The 18,580-nt window shown below is 49.5% G+C and overlaps 2 protein-coding genes across 2 annotated transcripts in view; one reads left to right on the plus strand and one right to left on the minus strand.

Moving 5' to 3' along the window:
• Nucleotides 1-11,896, plus strand: part of COPG2 (COPI coat complex subunit gamma 2) — a 31,240-nt gene extending 19,344 nt beyond the window's left edge. The window contains exons 15-24 of the mRNA XM_058804543.1: nt 625-700; nt 2,189-2,292; nt 2,805-2,930; nt 3,598-3,660; nt 4,381-4,520; nt 5,070-5,241; nt 6,539-6,636; nt 8,323-8,461; nt 8,573-8,671; nt 9,909-11,896. Coding sequence (XP_058660526.1) covers nt 625-700; nt 2,189-2,292; nt 2,805-2,930; nt 3,598-3,660; nt 4,381-4,520; nt 5,070-5,241; nt 6,539-6,636; nt 8,323-8,461; nt 8,573-8,671; nt 9,909-10,039 — 1,148 coding nt within the window. The 3' untranslated portion in view covers nt 10,040-11,896. The remainder of the gene's footprint in view (nt 1-624; nt 701-2,188; nt 2,293-2,804; nt 2,931-3,597; nt 3,661-4,380; nt 4,521-5,069; nt 5,242-6,538; nt 6,637-8,322; nt 8,462-8,572; nt 8,672-9,908) is intronic.
• MEST (mesoderm specific transcript) lies at nt 10,300-18,227 on the minus strand. Its single transcript, XM_058804544.1, has 11 exons — nt 18,074-18,227; nt 17,323-17,402; nt 16,854-16,931; nt 15,970-16,106; nt 15,689-15,747; nt 14,847-14,887; nt 14,013-14,083; nt 13,185-13,286; nt 11,927-12,003; nt 11,467-11,532; nt 10,300-11,108 (listed from the first exon to the last, which is right to left on the minus strand). The coding sequence occupies exons 1-11, from the start codon at nt 18,225-18,227 to the stop codon at nt 10,993-10,995; spliced, it is 981 nt and encodes a 326-aa protein (XP_058660527.1). The 3' UTR covers nt 10,300-10,992.
• Between the last annotated feature and the right edge of the window lie 353 nt (nt 18,228-18,580).

Raw genomic sequence — 18,580 nt, forward strand, 5'->3', positions numbered from 1 at the left:
AAAAGTAGTTACAGAGATAAAAAGTTTAGAATGCAGTACTGTAAGTTTGTGTGTTGTAACATAATTAACTAAAAATCCTCACACTATAACATAAATCCATAAAACAAAATACTTAAAGATTAAATAAAAAACATAAATATCCCTATTAACAGTGTTTTATTAGTCAATAGATCCTTAAAAAGAATCTTGTAGCCTTCTAAACCATACTATAACAATATAAACCAAATTCACCCTTCCTACCTATGTAAAAAATAAACCACACCATCAAGAACAATTCAAAAATCTCATCTCAAATTCCTTCCAAAGTAAATTATCACACCTTTTCCTCAACCTGGAAATGAAATTTGAGATCGTTTTAGTAGGGAGTGTCCTGGTTTAGGACAAATTTGGGAGAAAACCTTCCAAGGGGTTTCCTAGAAAGCAGATTGAAGCTGGTTTCCAGAGCTGTGAAGCTGGTCTTGATCACAGAACTATTTCCATGTGGAAATACAGGAATAGTTGAGTCTTTCCCTATCACTGAAAGGTTTGTGGTGTGGAAGAGCTGTGTAAATTAAAAATTGAGAGCTGTGAGGATGAGTTTGTGCTGAACTTGGGCTGCTCTGACCCTCCCTGTTCTCTCTGCAGCTGCTGTCAGTGCTCTGGCCAAGTTTGGGGCCCAGAATGAGAATCTGCTCCCCAGCATCCTGGTGCTGCTGCAGAGGTCAGTGGGGCTGGGGGGACACTGATGGCTGCAAACAGGGTGACAACAGCTGGGCTGGCACTGGGGGACACTGATGGCTGCACACAATGTCCCAGCAGCTGGGATTGGCACTGGGGGGACACTGATGGCTGCACACAATGTCCCAGCAGCTGGGCTGGCACTGTGGGGGGACACTGGTGGCTGCAAACAATGTCCCAGCAGCTGGGGCTGGCACTGTGGGGGGACACTGGTGGCTGCAAACAATGTCCCAGCAGCTGGGATTGGCACTGGGGGGACACTGGTGGCTGCAGACAATGTCCCAGCAGCTGGGCTGGCACTGTGGGGGGACACTGGTGGCTGCAAACAATGTCCCAGCAGCTGGGCTGGCACTGTGGGGGGACACTGGTGGCTGCAAACAATGTCCCAGCAGCTGGGATTGGCACTGGGGGGACACTGGTGGCTGCAGACAATGTCCCAGCAGCTGGGATTGGCACTGGGGGGACACTGATGGCTGCAAACAGGGTGACAACAGCTGGGCTGGCACTGGGGGACACTGATGGCTGCACACAATGTCCCAGCAGCTGGGCTGGCACTGGGGGGACACTGGTGGCTGCAGACAATGTCCCAGCAGCTGGGATTGGCACTGGGGGGACACTGATGGCTGCAAACAGGGTGACAACAGCTGGGCTGGCACTGGGGGGACACTCTGGTGGCTGCAGACAATGTCCCAGCAGCTGGGCTGGCACTGGGGCTGGCAGTCCCAGCTGGGGAGTGGGAAATTATTCTGCCACCTTCCCTGTGTGGCTGGGGCAGCAGAGCACTGCTGGAGGGAGGGGATGGAAGGAAGGAGCACAGGGAAGTGAAGGATGGGATCAGCCATGGAAACATGGGATGTCATTTGGTCTGAGGGCATTGCTCTGGGGTAATAAATCATAAAGTCATTGACTGCTTTGGGTTGGAAGAGCTTGAAACTCATCCAGTGCCACCCTTGCCACTGTGCCAGGGTGCTCCAAGCCCCATCCAGCCTGGCCTTGGATCTTCCAAGGCCTCCCCATCCTCACATACAGCCTAAATCTCTTTTAGTGAGGAATTTCTTCCTCACATCCAACCTAAATCTCTTCTAGTTTGGAGTTGTTCCCCCTTGTCCTATCAATATCTGTCCATATAAAAAGTCACCTTCCCTCTACAGAGCTTTTCTACACCTGAACATTTTTAACAGCCCTTGAAGCAAGAGAATTCCTATCCAGGTTACTCAGGAATGACATTTGTGTTTCCAGAGCTGGGTGTTCCCATGTCACACTTTCATGTTTCTTCCTAAGCCATGTGGTGTTAATGATTTAATTGAAATTACCCCAACCCTGTGTTGTACAAACACATTTTTGCACAACTTGAAAGTCCCTGGAGGGAGCTCTGGCTGTCCCTGCAGTATCAAAGGCAGTTTTTGTCAGTGCCATTTTAGCTCAGCTCTCTGGTGGCCAGAGCTGACCTTGTCCCCTTGTCCCCAAACAGGTGCATGATGGACAGCGACGACGAGGTCAGGGACAGGGCAACGTTCTACCTGAATGTGCTGCAGCAGAGACAGCTGGCCCTGAATGCTGCCTACATCTTCAATGGTCAGTGGGAGACAGGAAACCACTCAGAGCTGCTCATTCACAGGTTTTTTCTGGCCTCAGCACTTCCTGATTGTGATTGTGCTGGGAGTGGGAGATTTAGCAACCTAAACCTGTCCAGCCTGGCCTTGGACACTCCCTGGGACCCAGGGGCAGCCACACTGCTCTGGGAATCCTAAATAATCTCAATCTGGGAAGCAAGGTCTGGGAAATGCAGCCAGGAGTGCGACCTGGCCTTTCATTTCTTGGTTTTTGCTCCATCTTTTTCCCAATCCAAAACAAGGATGAGGGTTGGTTATAAACATGCTTTGTCTGTGATTGAAAATTCATGTGAGCAGAGGATTTAATTAATCCGTGTAAAATTGTTGGGAATGAACTGTTCAGACTTGGCAACTTTGTGTCATCTTCAGAGCAGCTTTTTTCCTGCTTTGCTTGTTTTGTGTTTGCTCTGGATCAGCAGTGCTGGGGCAGTTCCTGCTCTCAAAACTGAATTTTTCTGCCTTTCTGCTCTGCAGGGCTGACAGTGTCTGTTCCTGGCATGGAGAAGGCCCTGCACCAGTACACCCTGGAGCCCTCAGAGAAACCCTTTGACATGAAAACAGTTCCCCTGGCCACTGCCCCCATCCTGGAGCAGAAAGCAGGTAAATCCCAGACTGATGGCAGGGGCTGAGGCAGGGCACAGAGCCCTGGGGCTACTCATCTGTTAGCAGGGACAAATCTGTGCATAATCTGCATTTATTGGTTCTCAGCCTTTGGAAAAGCCGCTCCAGGAGCTCCCAGCCACTTCTCTGGCTTTCTTCCATGTCCTTGCACAATTCTTGAGCATCTTCACTTACCCCAACCAACTTTGGAGTTATTTTTTTTCCCTCCCCTTTCCTCCTTTAATTTCTTTGCTGGCTTTTCAGGGCTAAGGTGTGGTTTATTCCAGGGCTAAGGTGTGGTTTATTCCAGGGCTAAGGTGTGGTTTATTCCAGGGCTAAGGTGTGGTTTATTCCAGGGCTAAGGTGTGGTTTATTCCAGGGCTAAGGTGTGGTTTATTCTAGGGCTAAGGTGTGGTTTATTCCTCATAACTCTGCCTTACTTTCTCTACTTTCAATCCAGTATTTCCACACCAAATAAAAAGATACTTCAGTGTGTGAGAAGCCAGGCTGGCAGTGGTTTGCAGCAGAATGTGAGAAACATAGAGGGAGTGTAATAAATGTAAGGAAGATAATATGAGGAATATTTAGTGGAGATTTAATGGCATTTAAATCTCGTGCATGGTTTAGTTGAAACAGAGCACAAAGTTTTTGCTCTTTTTCTCCACAGAGATTGCCCTGGTGACCAGCAAACCTGAGAAAGTGACTCCTTCACGCCAGGATATCTTTCAAGGTAGGAGGGATCTGAGGCTGTCCAGAGATCCAGCAGAGCTGCAGAGGGACTGGGGACAAGGCCTGCAGGGACAGCACCCAGGGAATGGCTCCCACTGCCAGAGGGCAGCTATGGGTGGCATCTTGGCAATGAGGAATTCCTGCCTGGGCTGGCATTGCCAGAGCAGCTGGGGCTGCCCCTGATCCCTGCAGTGCCCAAGGCCAGGCTGGAGCAGCCTGGGATGGTGGCATTGGAATGGGATGGGCTTGAAGGGCCCTTCCCACCCAAACCATTCTGGGATTTGGGACACTCAGAATCCATCCCCAGGGATTTTTATGGAAGTTGGGGATGGAGAAGGGAAGGGAGACCCTTCCTGGAGTGCTGAGATTGCCAGTGAAGCCCCCAGAGCCCAAAATGCCTTCCTAGAGAGGAGTCGGGGTGGGGATGGATCCAATGCCAGGCTGGGAGAGCTGGGAATGGAGGGAATTCCCTGGAGAGGGAGCCTGGGGTGGGATTTTGGGAAGGGATTCCCAGAGCAGCTGGGGCTGCCCCTGATCCCTGCAATGGCCAAGGTTGGACACTGGGGCTGGAGCAGCCTGGGATGGTGGGAGGTGTCCAGGGAGTGGAACTGAATTATCCTCAATGTCCCTTCCAACCCAAACCCTGCTGGGACTCCCTGAAGTGCTGAATGAGGGCAGGATCAGAGCCTGTCCCTGCTGATCTCTTTTCCTTCCTGCACAGAACAACTGGCAGCCATCCCAGAGTTTAAGGGCCTGGGTCCATTGTTCAAATCCTCAGAGCCAGTGCAGCTCACAGAAGCAGAAACAGAATATTTTGTTCGCTGCATCAAGCACGTGTTCCCAGCCCACATAGTTTTCCAGGTGAGAGAATCCATCCCCTTCTCCCAGGATCTGACAGAATTGATCAAAACCCAGGGAATTTGCTGCATGCCATGGAGGATTTTAGCTGATTTGGTGTGGGGAGGTGTGACAGTGTTCACAGGGCTCTGAGGATGAGGGAAGAGATGAGGATCTGACTCCATGTTTCACAAGGCTGATTTATTATTTTATTATATAGATTATATTAAAACTACATTAAAAGAATAGAAGAAAGGATTTCATCAGAAGGCTGGCTAAGAATAGAAAAGGAAAGAATGATAACAAAGGTTTGTGGCTTGGATGGAGAGTCTGAGCCAGCTGACTGTGATTGGCCATTAATTAGAAACAACCACATGAGACCAATCCCAGATGCACCTGTTGCATTCCACAGCAGCAGATAATCATTGTTTACATTTTGTTCCTGAGGCCTCCCAGCTTCTCAGGAGGAAAAATCCTAAGGAAAGGATTTTCCATAAAACATATCTGCCACAGGGGGGAAACTCTGGGTGAGGAAATGTTTGCAAATCCTTTTCCCTGTGTTTGCTGCTGCAGTTTGACTGCACCAACACCTTGAATGATCAGCTCCTGGAGAGAGTGACAGTGCAGATGGAGCCATCAGAGGGGTATGATGTGATCTGCTGCATCCCAGCTCCCAGCCTGGCCTACAACCAGCCTGCCATGTGCTACACCCTGGTCAGCATCCCCCAGGATGACCCCACTGCAGGTGAGACATTGGGCCCCACACATCCCTCAAATGGAGGGTTTGGGGAATGCCAGGAGCAGGGATTGGTTCATCCTGAGCTCCTTGGATTTTTCTTTTTTCTGGGGATCTGATGGTTTTAGTTTGAACTGGGTGGAAATACAATTTTGTGTAGTGGTTTTGGTTTGTTAATTTGAGATTTCGTTAATTTTGAGATTTTTTTGGTTAGTGTATTAAAGAGTATGGCGGGTTTTGGTGTTGGCTATTACGATGAAGGTAAAGCAGGTTCAAAACTTTAAAAGGGTATAAATAAAAATTTATTAACAATAACTAAAAGAAAAAGTAATAAGAATTAGAATAAATTTTTAGAATAATTTTTACATGTACCACTTCCCAGTAGTTCCACAAACTCTGTTACACAAATTCTTTTACATCACTCCCATAAATACCTCCCATACAAAACCACCACACTGCATCACAAGTGCTGCTTTTTAGCAAAATAATTTTTATAAATAATCATTTAGCAAAATAATTTTTATAAATAGTGAGTGATAATATTCTATAATTTTTATTGTTGTTATTAATTATGTTATAAATAATTATCCTCCTTTTTTGGAGGATTAAAGGTGGGTTGTTAAAGAGGCTTGCAGAGGATGCAGGTAATGGAAATTTGGATTTATGGCCTGGAATCAGTGAAAGGAACACATTTAAAACCTTGGATGTTTTGTAGTGTTTAAGAACAGAACCACTGAAAGGAAAATGCAGACAGAATAAAAATATTCCTAATTTGAGACTTTATTTAATGGACTAATTAAATTTTTCCTCTCTTTAGAGAATCAGAAACTACTACAAAATATACAAATGAGATTTTCTTGCATGTGAAACTCCTCTCTATTTTCTTAATCTCATTTAAACACCACTGGGTTTTTAACATGACTTATTATTTAACATGAGTTATTTAATGTGACTTATCAGTGGAATGGATTTTTAAGTTATTTTAATACCAGGGAAGATTAAAACTAAACTGAGTTTGCTAAACTGTGGGTTTGGATGCTATTCCATTTGTCAGAAACCCTCATGGATTTTTTCCTGGTGGCTGCTGCAGCATTTGGCATCAGTGATTTGTTACCCCTGGAACTCTCCTGAGCTCCTCCTTTGGCCTTTATGTTAAAATCAAAGAGAAAAATGATCTCAAAGTGCTCTGTCCTGGGCACATGTGTATTGCTGGGGCAAAGCTGATGGGGTTTAGCAGTCTGCTTTTGGGAAGTGAGGGTTCCAGCAGAGGACTCTCCCCATTTACCCAGGGTTTGTGTCTCCCCAGTGGCCTGCACCTTCAGCTGCACCATGAGGTTCACGGTGCGGGACTGCGACCCCAGCACGGGGGTGCCAGAGGAGGATGGCTATGAGGATGAGTATGTGGTGAGTCCAGCATCTGTTCCCTGTTCCCCATTCTCACTCCTTTGGGAGAAATGGAACCATTGGGTTAAGTTTCCTTGTAAGGTTTTCTGCTGCTGTTTTAGGCTGTTTAGGTCCAGGGATGGCCTTGAAGAGCCGACGCTTCAAAGGACGAGGAGAGACTTCTGATCTTGTCTTGGTCTTGGTGTTTATTAATTGTTTATCTAAAAGATTTTCTTTCAGCCCGACAGAGGTCTGCACAGCAAGTCAGCCATGGGCACACTCCCAAAGCCCCTGGGTGGTCACTTATCTTTATACCCGAAGTTACGTGTACAATATTTATCATTTTTCTCCAATACTTTCTACTCTTATTAACCGGTGCACTTTTAGTAATAACCAATCCCAAAGTGCCACCATCACCACAGAAGATGGAGGCCAAGAAGAAGAAGAAGGACAGGACACGCCCCAATTCCTCCATCTTACTTCTTTAGACCCCCCTGTACCAAAATCCTAAACCCTGTGTTTTACACTTTAACTAACTTATCCCTTCACCATTCACCCAGTGAATTCCTCCCAGTCCTCATACAGGCGTCGTCTCCTGTGTCGGATCAAAGTCCAGCCACCAGACACTTCTGGCAACATTCCAGGACTCCCGAGCCCCCCAAGGGTGGTCTCGGCCACTCTGCACCTCCATCCTGAGGTGCTGAGATCCCACATTTCCTCTCAATCCTGAAGTCATTCAATGTGCCTGAAACAGCAAAATTCTGTGAAATGTCATTTTTAGATCCTTCCCCAAAGCTTCATTGCTGTCAAAGTTTTAGTGCCTTGTGGAATGGGATGTGTGGGGACAGAGAGGAGGGAAGGAAGAAATAGCTTCCATTGTGTTTTCAGAATTGTGCTGCAATATTCCACCCCAAACATTTGGATTTTTGTTAATTAATGATAAGAATACAGTCAGATTTCAGGAAATATTGGAGGAAATAAAGGGTCCTTCTGGAGAGAGCTTGGGGAGCAGGGAAGGCTCCAGGGAGAGCTTTCAGGGCCTGCAGGGGCTCCAGCAGAGCTGCAGAGGGACTGGGGACAAGGCCTGCAGGGACAGCACACAGGGAATGGCTCCCACTGCCAGAGGGCAGCCATGGGTGGCATCTTGGCAATGAGGAATTCCTGCCTGGGCTGGCATTGCCAGAGCAGCTGGGGCTGCCCCTGATCCCTGCAGTGCCCAAGGCCAGGCTGGGCACTGGGGCTGGAGCAGCCTGGGACAGGGGGAGGTGTCCCTGCCATGGCAGGGGTGGCACTGGATCATCCTCAAGACCCTTCCAACCCAAACCCTCCTGGAATTCCATGGATTCTGAGGAATTCTCTCCATGGAAGAAGCTCAGGAGGAGCTGTAAAGGCTTTGACCCAAGTGATGGCCTCGTTTTCTGCTCTCCTTTAGTCTCACAGATTTTTTGTGTAAAAATTGTTAAGGATTATGAATTAATAAATAAATACTATTTATTTATTCATCATAAATACTATTTCTCCTCTTAAATCAATACTGTTTCCCCATAAATAATTATAAATAATATTTCCCCTCTTTTTAGAAGCTGGTATGATATGATTCTCCTGGAATTAAAGCCAGGCATTGTCTTGGCAAAATGTGTGGGCTCTTTTCCCAGGTGAGGATCATTTCCATAACTGGCCTGAAAATTTCCTTTTTTTTCCTCCCAGCTGGAAGACTTGGAGGTGACAGTGTCTGACCATCTCCAGAAGGTTCTAAAGCCCAACTTTGCAGCTGCCTGGGAGGAGGTGGGAGATGACTTTGAGAAAGAAGAAACCTTTGCACTCAGCTCCATCAAAACCCTGGATGGTGAGATAATCCCCCATTTATTGATCACCCAGCTGCCAGGCTGGGGTTTGATTTAGTGTGATAAATAAATAATTCCCTGGAATGATCTTCTTCTTCAATCTCTGAGAGCAGAAGCTGTCAATAACATCATCAAGTTCCTGGGCATGCAGCCCTGTGAGAGGTCAGATAAAGTGCCAGAAAACAAAAATTCTCACACCCTCTACTTGGCTGGTAAGTGTTCCTGCTGCTGAATTCCATGTTTCCGTGTCCCCATGGATTTTTCTAATGAAGGGAAATGGTTTAGGAGACCCTGCTGATATTTTGGGAGTTTTTCCTCTGTAAAAGAGAATTTTTCTCTGAAGTGACCCAGTGTTGAATGCAGCTGGTCCGAACTTGGAGACCTCTGTCTGTGCTCAGGCCAAGCTCTGGGAATGGGGAATTCCACCTGTGGGAATGGGGGAGAATCTCTGATTTGGGAACTTCCAGAGCAGACAGGATTTAACCCCTTAATGCCTGAGCTGATCTCAGAAGGGTGATTATGGGAGTGTCTTGTTCTTAAGTTCCTGTAGCTAGAGACACATCCTGAGCTGCCCTGCAGCACCCACAACTTCTCCTGAATCATGGAATGGTTTAGGTGGGAAAAACCCTCTGGGGTCAGTGAGTGCAACCATTCCCAGCACTGTTAAGGCCACCACTGACCCTGTACCCAAGTGCCACAATCACAGGGCTTTGAAATCCCTCCAGGAATGGGGACTCCACCCCTCTGCCAGGGCTGCACAGCCCTTTCCAGGAGGAATTTTCCCTAAAATCTCCCCTGGGGCTGCCCTGGCCCAGCCTGAGGCCGCTCCCTCTGCTCCTGTCCCTGTTCCCCCCGGCTGTCCCCTCCTGGCAGGGACTTGTGCAGAGCCACAAGGGCCCCTGAGCCTCCTTTGCTCCAGGCTCAGCCCCTGCCCAGCTCCCTCAGCCCCTCCTGGTTCTCCAGGCCCTTCCCAGCTCCCTCAGCCCCTCCTGGTTCTCCAGACCCTTCCCAGCTCCCTCAGCCTCTCCTGGTTCTCCAGACCCTTCCCAGCTCCCTCAGCCCCTCCTGGTTCTCCAGGCCCTTCCCAGCTCCCTCAGCCCCTCCTGGTTCTCCAGACCCTGCCCAGCTCCCTCAGCCCCTCCAGACCCTTCCCAGCTCCATTTCCTGGACCCTCTCCAGGTCTCTCCTGCCCAGAGCTGTCCCCAGGGTGTCCCTCAGGCTGTGCCCACACTGAGACTGGCACAGCCCAGGTGCCATTGGTCTCTTGCCCACCTGGGGACATGCAGCCACTGTCACCAGCACCCCAGGGCCTGTCCCAGCTCTCCAAGCTGGAGCACTCCATGGGATGTGACCCACAGAACGTGGCTGAAGACCAAACCTGCCCTGCCCTGGCTCAGGAGTGGATCCTGAGCCTCTCCCAAGTGACCTGTCCGTGTTGCTCTGTCCCAGGTGTGTACAGAGGTGGCTGTGACGTGCTGGTCAGGTCCAGGCTGGCCCTTGGGGACGGTGTGACCATGCAGGTGACAGTCAGGAGCAAGGACGAGACGTCCGTCGATGTCATCCTGGCCTCGGTGGGCTGAGGGTCCCACTGAGCTCCTGGGGCTGCCCCTCTGTCCTGCTGTCCTTCTGCATGGGGTTTTTATTCCTCCATTTGGGAACTCTTTTCTATGCTGTCCGTTAGTGGCTGGCTGGTACTGAGCCATTCCCGTGTCCCTTCCCTCGTTGTCACACCATTCCCACCTGACTTACGGCATCTCAACCAGGGAAGAGAAAAGATGTGAGAAAACAGAATCAGATTTTTGTCAAAATTGCTTTTTATTAACAGAAAATAAACACTGGTTCAAGTGGTGGAATTCATATGAATTACTGTTAATAAAATAGATTTTTTTTTTGTTCTAATTTTGTCTGCTCCAGTACAGAAAAAATATCCCATAATGGCTGTTTATAAAGCAAAAACCCCTTATTCCTAAAGGGATGCTATTAAATTCCCAACATAAACAGTTAAAAACCACCCCACACCTCCAAATTTGCAATATTTTTCTGACTGTCTCTTCTTCCACACAGAAAAATCAATGTACAGAGAGAGATTAAACTCCATCTCTTGAGGCAGATTCATTTCTCTGAGCTTTGTCAGGTAATAACCAAACCTCAGGGCAGCCTTTTCCTGGGGTCAGACTGGGAAAAACCCCACATGGAGAACTGGGAAGGGAAGGGGATGGAGGGATTTGTGAGGGAACTCCTCCTCTCCCTGCTGATGAAGAGGTTGTTCCTTCCCAAGTCAGGCTGATGAAGGAAGTAAGAAATTCTGATTTTGTGTTGATTTAAACTCTACTGAGTTCAGCTGGGCAAGAAGGGGAGTGCAGGGCTGGAGGAGCTGTCAGAATCCTGCTTTTCCCCTCATTTTTCCAGCTCTCCAAGGATTTCACTCAATTTGGCAGCCCAGGATGAGGGTGTGAGCACAGTATTGGATTGGGGAGAGAAAATAATTTTTTTCCTGTCCCCAAAGCCTGACTGAGAACTGATTTGCAGCAGCTCAGAAGGAGTTGATGAAGTTCAGGTAGGCATTCAGAAATCCCAGGGGATCCTCCAGCTGGGGGTAGTGGCTGATGTGGTCATCCAGCACAGACACTGTGGACATGGGAAGCACCTTCCTGGTGGAAAAACAGAGCAAGGTTAAGCACAGGAACTGCTACAGACTCAATTGTGCCCATTTTTGGGGTAAAAAAAGACTGGAGCAGCTCCATCTGACCCCTTCCAAGTGCTGGATTTCCCTCAGGTCACTTTGGAGGAGATGACTTCCTCAGGAAACAAATCTTCCCTGTGTGGTTTAAAAATGGATCATGACTGAAAATCCTGATTTTGGTGCCTACAATGCAGAACCAATTTCCAAACTGCTCTGACTGAACCACGTGGCTGTAGAGGTGCCAGTGGGAATTGAAAACAGCCTCCATGAGGATGGAATTGAGGGAAGAGCCAGGCAAAATATCCCTTGAAATTCCCATTTTTGTCTTGTAAAGCTGGAGGAACTCTGGGTGTGGATTCACAGGGTCCAGGGGTCCATAGATGAGATGCACTGCAAGGGAAGCACAGACAGAGCTTTTATATCCATAAATTAATGGATTCATTAATTAGAACATCCCCAAGGAGACCTGCAGGAGTGATCCCTCCACTGGAGGCTTGGGAGCACTGAACAAAACAACTGAATGGGCTTTTGCTGGGCTGCCCTGGGATCAAGTCCAGCCCCCAACCCCCAAAATTTTCACTGGTTCAAACTTTTGGGGCTTGAAAAGCTCCCCAGCTTTCCTGGGCAGCACTTGGAGGAGCAGCTGTGAACAGGGAATGTTGTCTCTGCTGCAAAACTGGGTTTGAGCTCAGGATAATGAGAGGCTGATGAGTGGAGGGAGTCTGGAAATGAGGGGGGCAATTCCCAAAAATGCCAAACAGTCACGGGATGGATTCCTACTCACATGGGACTGAGGTAGACATCAAAGCTCCAACCCAGCGCTCTCTGTGCTTCTTCCTCTGGTTTATGTACTGCAAAATACTGAGGGAAGGAAGGAAGGAAGAGAGAAAAAGAAAGAAAGAAAGAAAGAAAGAAAGAAAGAAAGAAAGAAAGAAAAGAAAGAAAGAAAGAAAGAAAGAAAGAAAGAAAGAAAGAAAGAAAGAAAGAAAGAAGAAAGAAAGAAAGAAAGAAAGAAAGAAAGAAAGAAAGAAAGGAAGGAAGGAAGGAAGGAAGGAAGGAAGAGGAAGGAAGGAAGGAAGGAAGGAAGGAAGGAAGGAAGGAAGGAAGGAAGGAAGGAAGGAAGGAAGGAAGGAAGGAAGAAGGAAGGAAGGAAGGAAGGAAGGAAGGAAGGAAGGAAGGAAGGAAGGAAGGAAGGAAGGAAGGAAGGAAGGAGGAAGGAAGGAAGGAAGGAAGGAAGGAAGGAAAGAAAAGAAAAGAAAAGAAAAGAAAAGAAAAGAAAAGAAAAGAAAAGAAAAGAAAAGAAAAGAAAAGAAAAGAAAAGAAAAGAAAAGAAAAGAAAAGAAAAGAAAAGAAAGCCCTGGTTATGCAGTGGGTGCTGCCCAGCCTGGAATTCACTCCTGGGGCCATGGGCACAATGAGATCCAGGTGGGATCTGCATCTCCTGTGGGAATCCAGCCCCACACCATCATCCCTGGGCTCAGGGATTCTGTTCTCCCACTGGGGAAGGGGAGACAAGGAGCTCAACTCAACCACCACCAACTCAAGCACAAGCGCCTTCTAAAAGCCACAAACTGCACAAAACATGTCCTTCCAAAATTGCCAAAGTGAAGATTTGGGATTGGGATTTCTGGGAATGGCCCAGAAGGTTCAAATCCAGAGGCAAATCTCTCCTGGGACAATGCTGCTCAAATATCTGCCAAGTAGGGATTGAGCTCTAATCATTACCAAAACTCTCCCCAATCCAAACCCTTCCAAAGGAAAAAATCCCCATCTCAGACCCAACTCCAACCTTCATTTCCCTGCCCTGCATCATCCTAGAGAATTTCTGCTCCGACATCACCCCCCAGCTCTTTCTTGGGATGTAATGTTGATCTCCAACAAAAACAAACATCTCCACCAATATTATCCCAATATTGATCTCCAGGCATCTCCAATATTGGACTCCAAGGGGTGTTTTCCAGCAGCAGCTGAAGTTCTGGAGAGCTCTGGGCCCCTCAGGGCAGGTGTGACACCCAGCTCATGCAGGAGTTCATGCCAGGTACCTGTCCATGACGAGGTTCCCGTCGTTGTTCCTCACTGCTGTCCACATGTCCCAGAGCTCTGCCTGGGAGGGCTGAGTGTAGGGCCCAAAAACTGCCCCAAGCCTGGAACACAAAAGGATTTAGAGAGACACAACAGCAGCTATGTCAGGGAACCACTCAGAAACTCCTCCAGGGCAAAAAATTCCAGCACTTCAGTTTCCACAGCACAACTCCAAGGGCCAGGATGTCCCCCAGATAAGTAGGGATAAGTGTTGGATGGCCTGAAAGGGCTTCTTTGGGGGGAAAATCTGATTGTGCAGGGGCTTTGTTGCCTCTGAAATGTGGAATTCCAACACTTGTGGAGAGGAGGTTTCCAGTGTCCAGGGAAAAGTTGATTGGTGTATTATTAAACTGAAGTGCTTGGCCAGTGTGGAGAGGGAATGGTCCAGATGTCAATCCCACCTCTGCAGGGCCAGTGCCAGGAACCTGCTCCCTGCCAAATCCCTCGTTTATGGAATCATGGAATGGTTTGTGTTGGAAAGGAATTTAAGGATCATCCACTGCTGCTCCCTGCCAAATCCCTCGTTTATGGAATCATGGAATGGTTTGGGTTGGAAGGAATTTAAGGATCATTCACTGCCACCCTGTGGTGGCATTCCCTCCCACTGTCCCAGGGTGCTCCAACCTGGCCTTGGACACTTCCAGGGATGCTGGGGCTGCCACAGCTGCTCTAGGAATTCTATTCCAGGGTGTCCCCACCAGGAATTCCTTCTCATTGCTGCATTTCCCCTTCCCCACTTGGTTCACGTGGTTATGGATGGTGCCCAGCACCCCCGAGACCCCACTCACCCTCCAGAGAAGAAGAAGAAGTTCATGAGCCGCAGGAGGAGGGGGGACAGCAAACCCCCATCCTTGAGGAGCTTGGGAAGAAGGGAAAAAGGAGAGAGCACAACTCGGCATTGGACACACGGATAAATCCATGGAGGACTCTTCCCATGAGGCCCAGACCCTGGAGGTGTCCATGGGGTGTGACAGCAGCGCTCCAGGGGTGTTTGTTTGGGATTTTGGGGTTCAGTGTGACTGGAGAGAGGAGCAGCTCACCAAGGGGTGTTTGTTTGGGATTTTGGGGTTCAGTGTGACTGGAGAGAGGAGCAGCTCACCAAGGGGTGTTTATTTGGGATTTTGGGATTCAGTGTGGCTGGAGAGGGGAGCAGCTCACCAAGGGGTGTTTGTTTGGGATTTTGGGATTCAGTGTGACTGGAGAGGGGAGCAGCTCACCAAGGGGTGTTTGTTTGGGATTTTGGGGTTCAGTGTGACTGGAGAGAGGAGCAGCTCACCAAGGGGTGTTTGTTTGGGATTTTGGGGTTCATTGTGACTGGAGAGAGGAGCAGCTCACCAAGGGGTGTTTATTTGGGATTTTGGGATTCAGTGTGACTGGAGAGGGGAGCAGCTCACCAAGGGGTGTTTGTTTGGGATTTTGGGATTCAGTGTGACTGGAGAGGGGAGCAGCTCACCAAGGGGTGTTTGTTTGCGATTTTGGGGTTCAGCATGGCTGGGGAGGGGAACAGCTCACCAAGGGGTGTTTGTTTGGGATTCAGTGTGACTGGAGAGGGGAGCAGCTCACCAAGGGGTGTTTGTTTGGGATTTTGGGGTTCAGCATGGCTGAGGAGGGGAACAGCTCACCTTCTGGATGAAGCGGGGGTAGTTTGTTTCAGGAAAAATCCCTGGAAGAACAGCAAAGAAGGGAGCTGTAAGGCTGGAAGGGTTTTGCTGCACATCTCCCAGGCTGTCCCCCTTCATGGTGCCATGAAAGTGGCCCAGGGAGCCCCAGGATTGATTCTCCTGCTTAATTAGAGCACCTTGATTGCAATCCTTGGGATTTGGGTGGAGATGGGAAAGCCAATCCATCCCATGGGTTCTCATCCCATGGATTCCAATCCCATGGATCCCAATCCCATGGATTCCTATTCCATGGGTTCCCATCCTATGGATTCCCATCCTAAGGGTTCCTATCCTATGGATACCAATTGTATGGGTTCCTATCCAATGGATCCTCATCCCATGGATTCTCTTCCTATGGATCCCCTTCCCATGGATACCAATCTCATGGATCCCCATCCCGTGAATACCAATCCCATGGGTTCCTATCCCATGGATCCCCATCCCATGGGTTCCCATCCCATAGGTTCCCATTCCATAGGTTTCCATCCCAAGGGTTCCCATCCCATGGATCCCAATCCCATGGATCCCCATTCCATGGTTCCCATCCCATGGGTTCCCATCCCATGGTTCCCATCCCATGGATCCCAATCCCATGGATCCCCATTCCATGGTTCCCATCCCATGGATCCCAATCCCATGGTTCCCATCCCATGGATCCCAATCCCATGGGTTCCCTTTCATGGATCCCCATCCCATGGATCCCCATCCCATGGATTCCCATCCTATAGGTTCCCATCCCATATATCCCCATCCCATGGGGTTCCCATCCCACGGATCCCCATCCCACCCTGCACAAACCTCACCTCCGTTGGACAAACAGAGGCTGTTGATCAGGATGCTCCCAGTTCTGTTGTGCTCATACCTGGGGACAGCAGAGAAGAAGGTGAAACACAACCAAACCTCCCCAGGCTCCCAGAAATGGCCGAGCAGGAGCTCAAGCTGCGCGGGATCATCTCCATTTCCTTTGGGAACTGGCTGAGACACCACAGGCACAAGGAAAAGGAAATTCTGCACCACATCCTTCCACTTATCTGCTGGAAATCATCGTGGTGGGGACAGCAGAGGGCAGGAGGTGGGGCAGGACCTGTGCAGCAGCTCCTGGGCCACCGTGTCCCCGTAGTCGTGCGACAGGAGGTTGATGCGCTGGTGCCGCAGCCCGAGGTGGCGCAGCAGCCCCTCCACGATGGTGGCCTGCTCGAAGATGGAGTAGCCATGGGGCCTCTGCAAGAGGGGGAGGGGGTCCCAGTGAGAGCCTGGCCCAGCAGGAGCCCTCAGCCCACAGAAGAAATGCCTCAAGGGAGGACTGTGGAGATATGGAACCACTTGTGAGCCCAGACCCAACGGCTGGGATGTCCACAAGGCCATTGGAGCATTGTCCATGCTCCAGAGGGTCAAGGTGCATTTGGAGTCCCTTCAAACCCACCCACCACAAACCTTCCCTATCCCTTCCACTGCTGTAATGATTTATCCCTTTTCCAGAGGGAATGGGAGGAGAAAAACCAATTTTTCTCCTGGGTGGCAAAAACTGTGATGGTGTTCACAGGAGTCCCAGGATGAGGGAAGAGATGAGGATCTGACTCCATGTTTCACAAGGCTGATTTATTATTTTATTATATATAAAACTACACTAAAAGAATAGAAGAAAGGATTTCATCAGAAGGCTGGCTAAGAATAGAAAAAGAAAGAATGATAACAAAAGCTTGTGGCTCGGACAGAGAGTCCGAGCCAGCTGACTGTGATTGGCCATTAATTAGAAACAACCACATGAGACCAATCCCAGATGCACCTGTTGCATTCCACAGCAGCAGATAACCATTGTTTACATTTTGTTCCTGAGGCCTCTCAGCTTCTCAGGAGGAAAAATCTTAAAGAAAAGATTTTTCATAAAAGATGTCTGTAACAAAAAACCAATTTTCCGGAGTGCTGGGCCGAAAGCAACCATGAAAATCCTCATGCCAGGGTACTCACAGGCTTGTCACTGAACCCAAATCCAAGGAAATCGAGGGCAATCACACGGTGGAAGCGCTGGGTCAGCCCCTCCCAGATCTGGGAAGAGGAGAAATGCATCAAAAAATCATCCAGTGGGAGCAGAGGATGGAAACATCTGCAGGGTGAGCAGCCATGGATGGACGTGCTCCTCCCCAGCACCCCAGAGAACATCCCAGCTCCAAGAAAACAGCAGCAGGTCAACATTCCCCAATAAACAGCCCCACCATCCCCCGAAAAGCCAAGGGATTGTTGTGGGTGTTTCCTGGAATGTGGGGTGTGGAAAGAGCTTGGATTTCACACTGGGAGAGGAGCAAGGTGAAATCCTGGAGCACGGTGGTACCTCCAGCAGAAATCAGGAGTTCTCTGGAGCACGGCCCACCCCTGCTGTGCCGCCTGCTCATCCCCAGGAGCTGTAAATCTGGGATTTGGGTCAGATGCCACCCCTGACCTTGCTCCAGTCGTAGCTGGACGTTGGGAAGCCGTGCAGGAGCACCACGACGTCCGAGCTGCCCACGGCGCCGCTGGAATCTGTGGGGACAGTGGGACACCCTGGGGTCAGCTCTTCCCAAAATCCCTCCCTTCCAGGACAGGAACTGAGTCCATCCCACCGGGAATCCACCTCTCCCTCTGCTCCCCAAAACCCAGGATGGGTTTGAGTCCCACCACAGCTTCCCTTTGGAAACCTCACCGGCTCCGTGATCAACCCAGGGATTGATTTCAAATCTATGGATTTTTAATTGATAAAAAGATTTAATTAGCCCAAATTAACTCCAGCAGCCTCTGTGCTGCTGCAAAAAGGGTTTCCAGTGGCTTTTCCATGCTGCAAAAAGGGTTTCCAGTGTCTTCTCCATGTTGTGTCCCAGTGATCTCCATAGGAAGGAAAGAACCGAGCCCCAGAATTGCAGGGGCAGCCAGCAGAGGCCAAGGCCAGCCAGACTGGATGGAACTGGCAGATTTTGCCTGGGAGCAACCCTTGGATGTTCAGAATTTTGGAGGTGGAATCCCAGTTTCAGCCATGGACACCCAGAGGAGAAGGACGGATCCATCTTGAGATCATTCCCAGCAAGGTACAAGAACCAACTTTCCCCAGTGAAACGTTCTGGTCCATCCCCAGGATCCAGGATGGCAAAAACCGGGAGGGATTTGTCACCACCTGGCCCAGGTCTATAATGTCCCCATGGGATGGGTGGCTGTGTCACCTCTGTAGAAGATGTTCAGGTCCTTGTAGGTGAAGAAGCTCCCGGAGGATTTCCAGGAGCGCAGCGCTGGGGACAGCTGGGGGGGTGGGATGTGCAGGTACACGGCGAGGAGGGGCACGCCCAGCAGCCCCACCTGCAGCCACCACTCCTTCATCCTGGGGGACACGGGGACACCGGGGTCACCCCGGGGCTGTGCGCTCCCACTGAGATCCCCAGGTCCCTATAACCCACCTCCATGGCCCCAAAACTCCCCCATTCCCATAACCCACCTCCATGGCCCCAAAACTCCTAAATTCCTATAACCCACCTCCATGGCCCCAAAACTCCCCCATTCCCATAACCCACCTCCATGGCCCCAAAACTCCTAAATTCCCATAACCCACCTCCATGGCCCCAAAACTCCTAAATTCTCATAACCCACCTCCATGGCTCCAAAACTCCTAAATTCCTATAACCCACCTCCATGGCCCCAAAACTCCCCCATTCCTATAACCCACCTCCATGGCC

This window comes from Ammospiza caudacuta, chromosome 5 (genome assembly GCF_027887145.1).
Source record: "Ammospiza caudacuta isolate bAmmCau1 chromosome 5, bAmmCau1.pri, whole genome shotgun sequence".
Lineage (NCBI taxonomy): Eukaryota > Metazoa > Chordata > Aves > Passeriformes > Passerellidae > Ammospiza > Ammospiza caudacuta.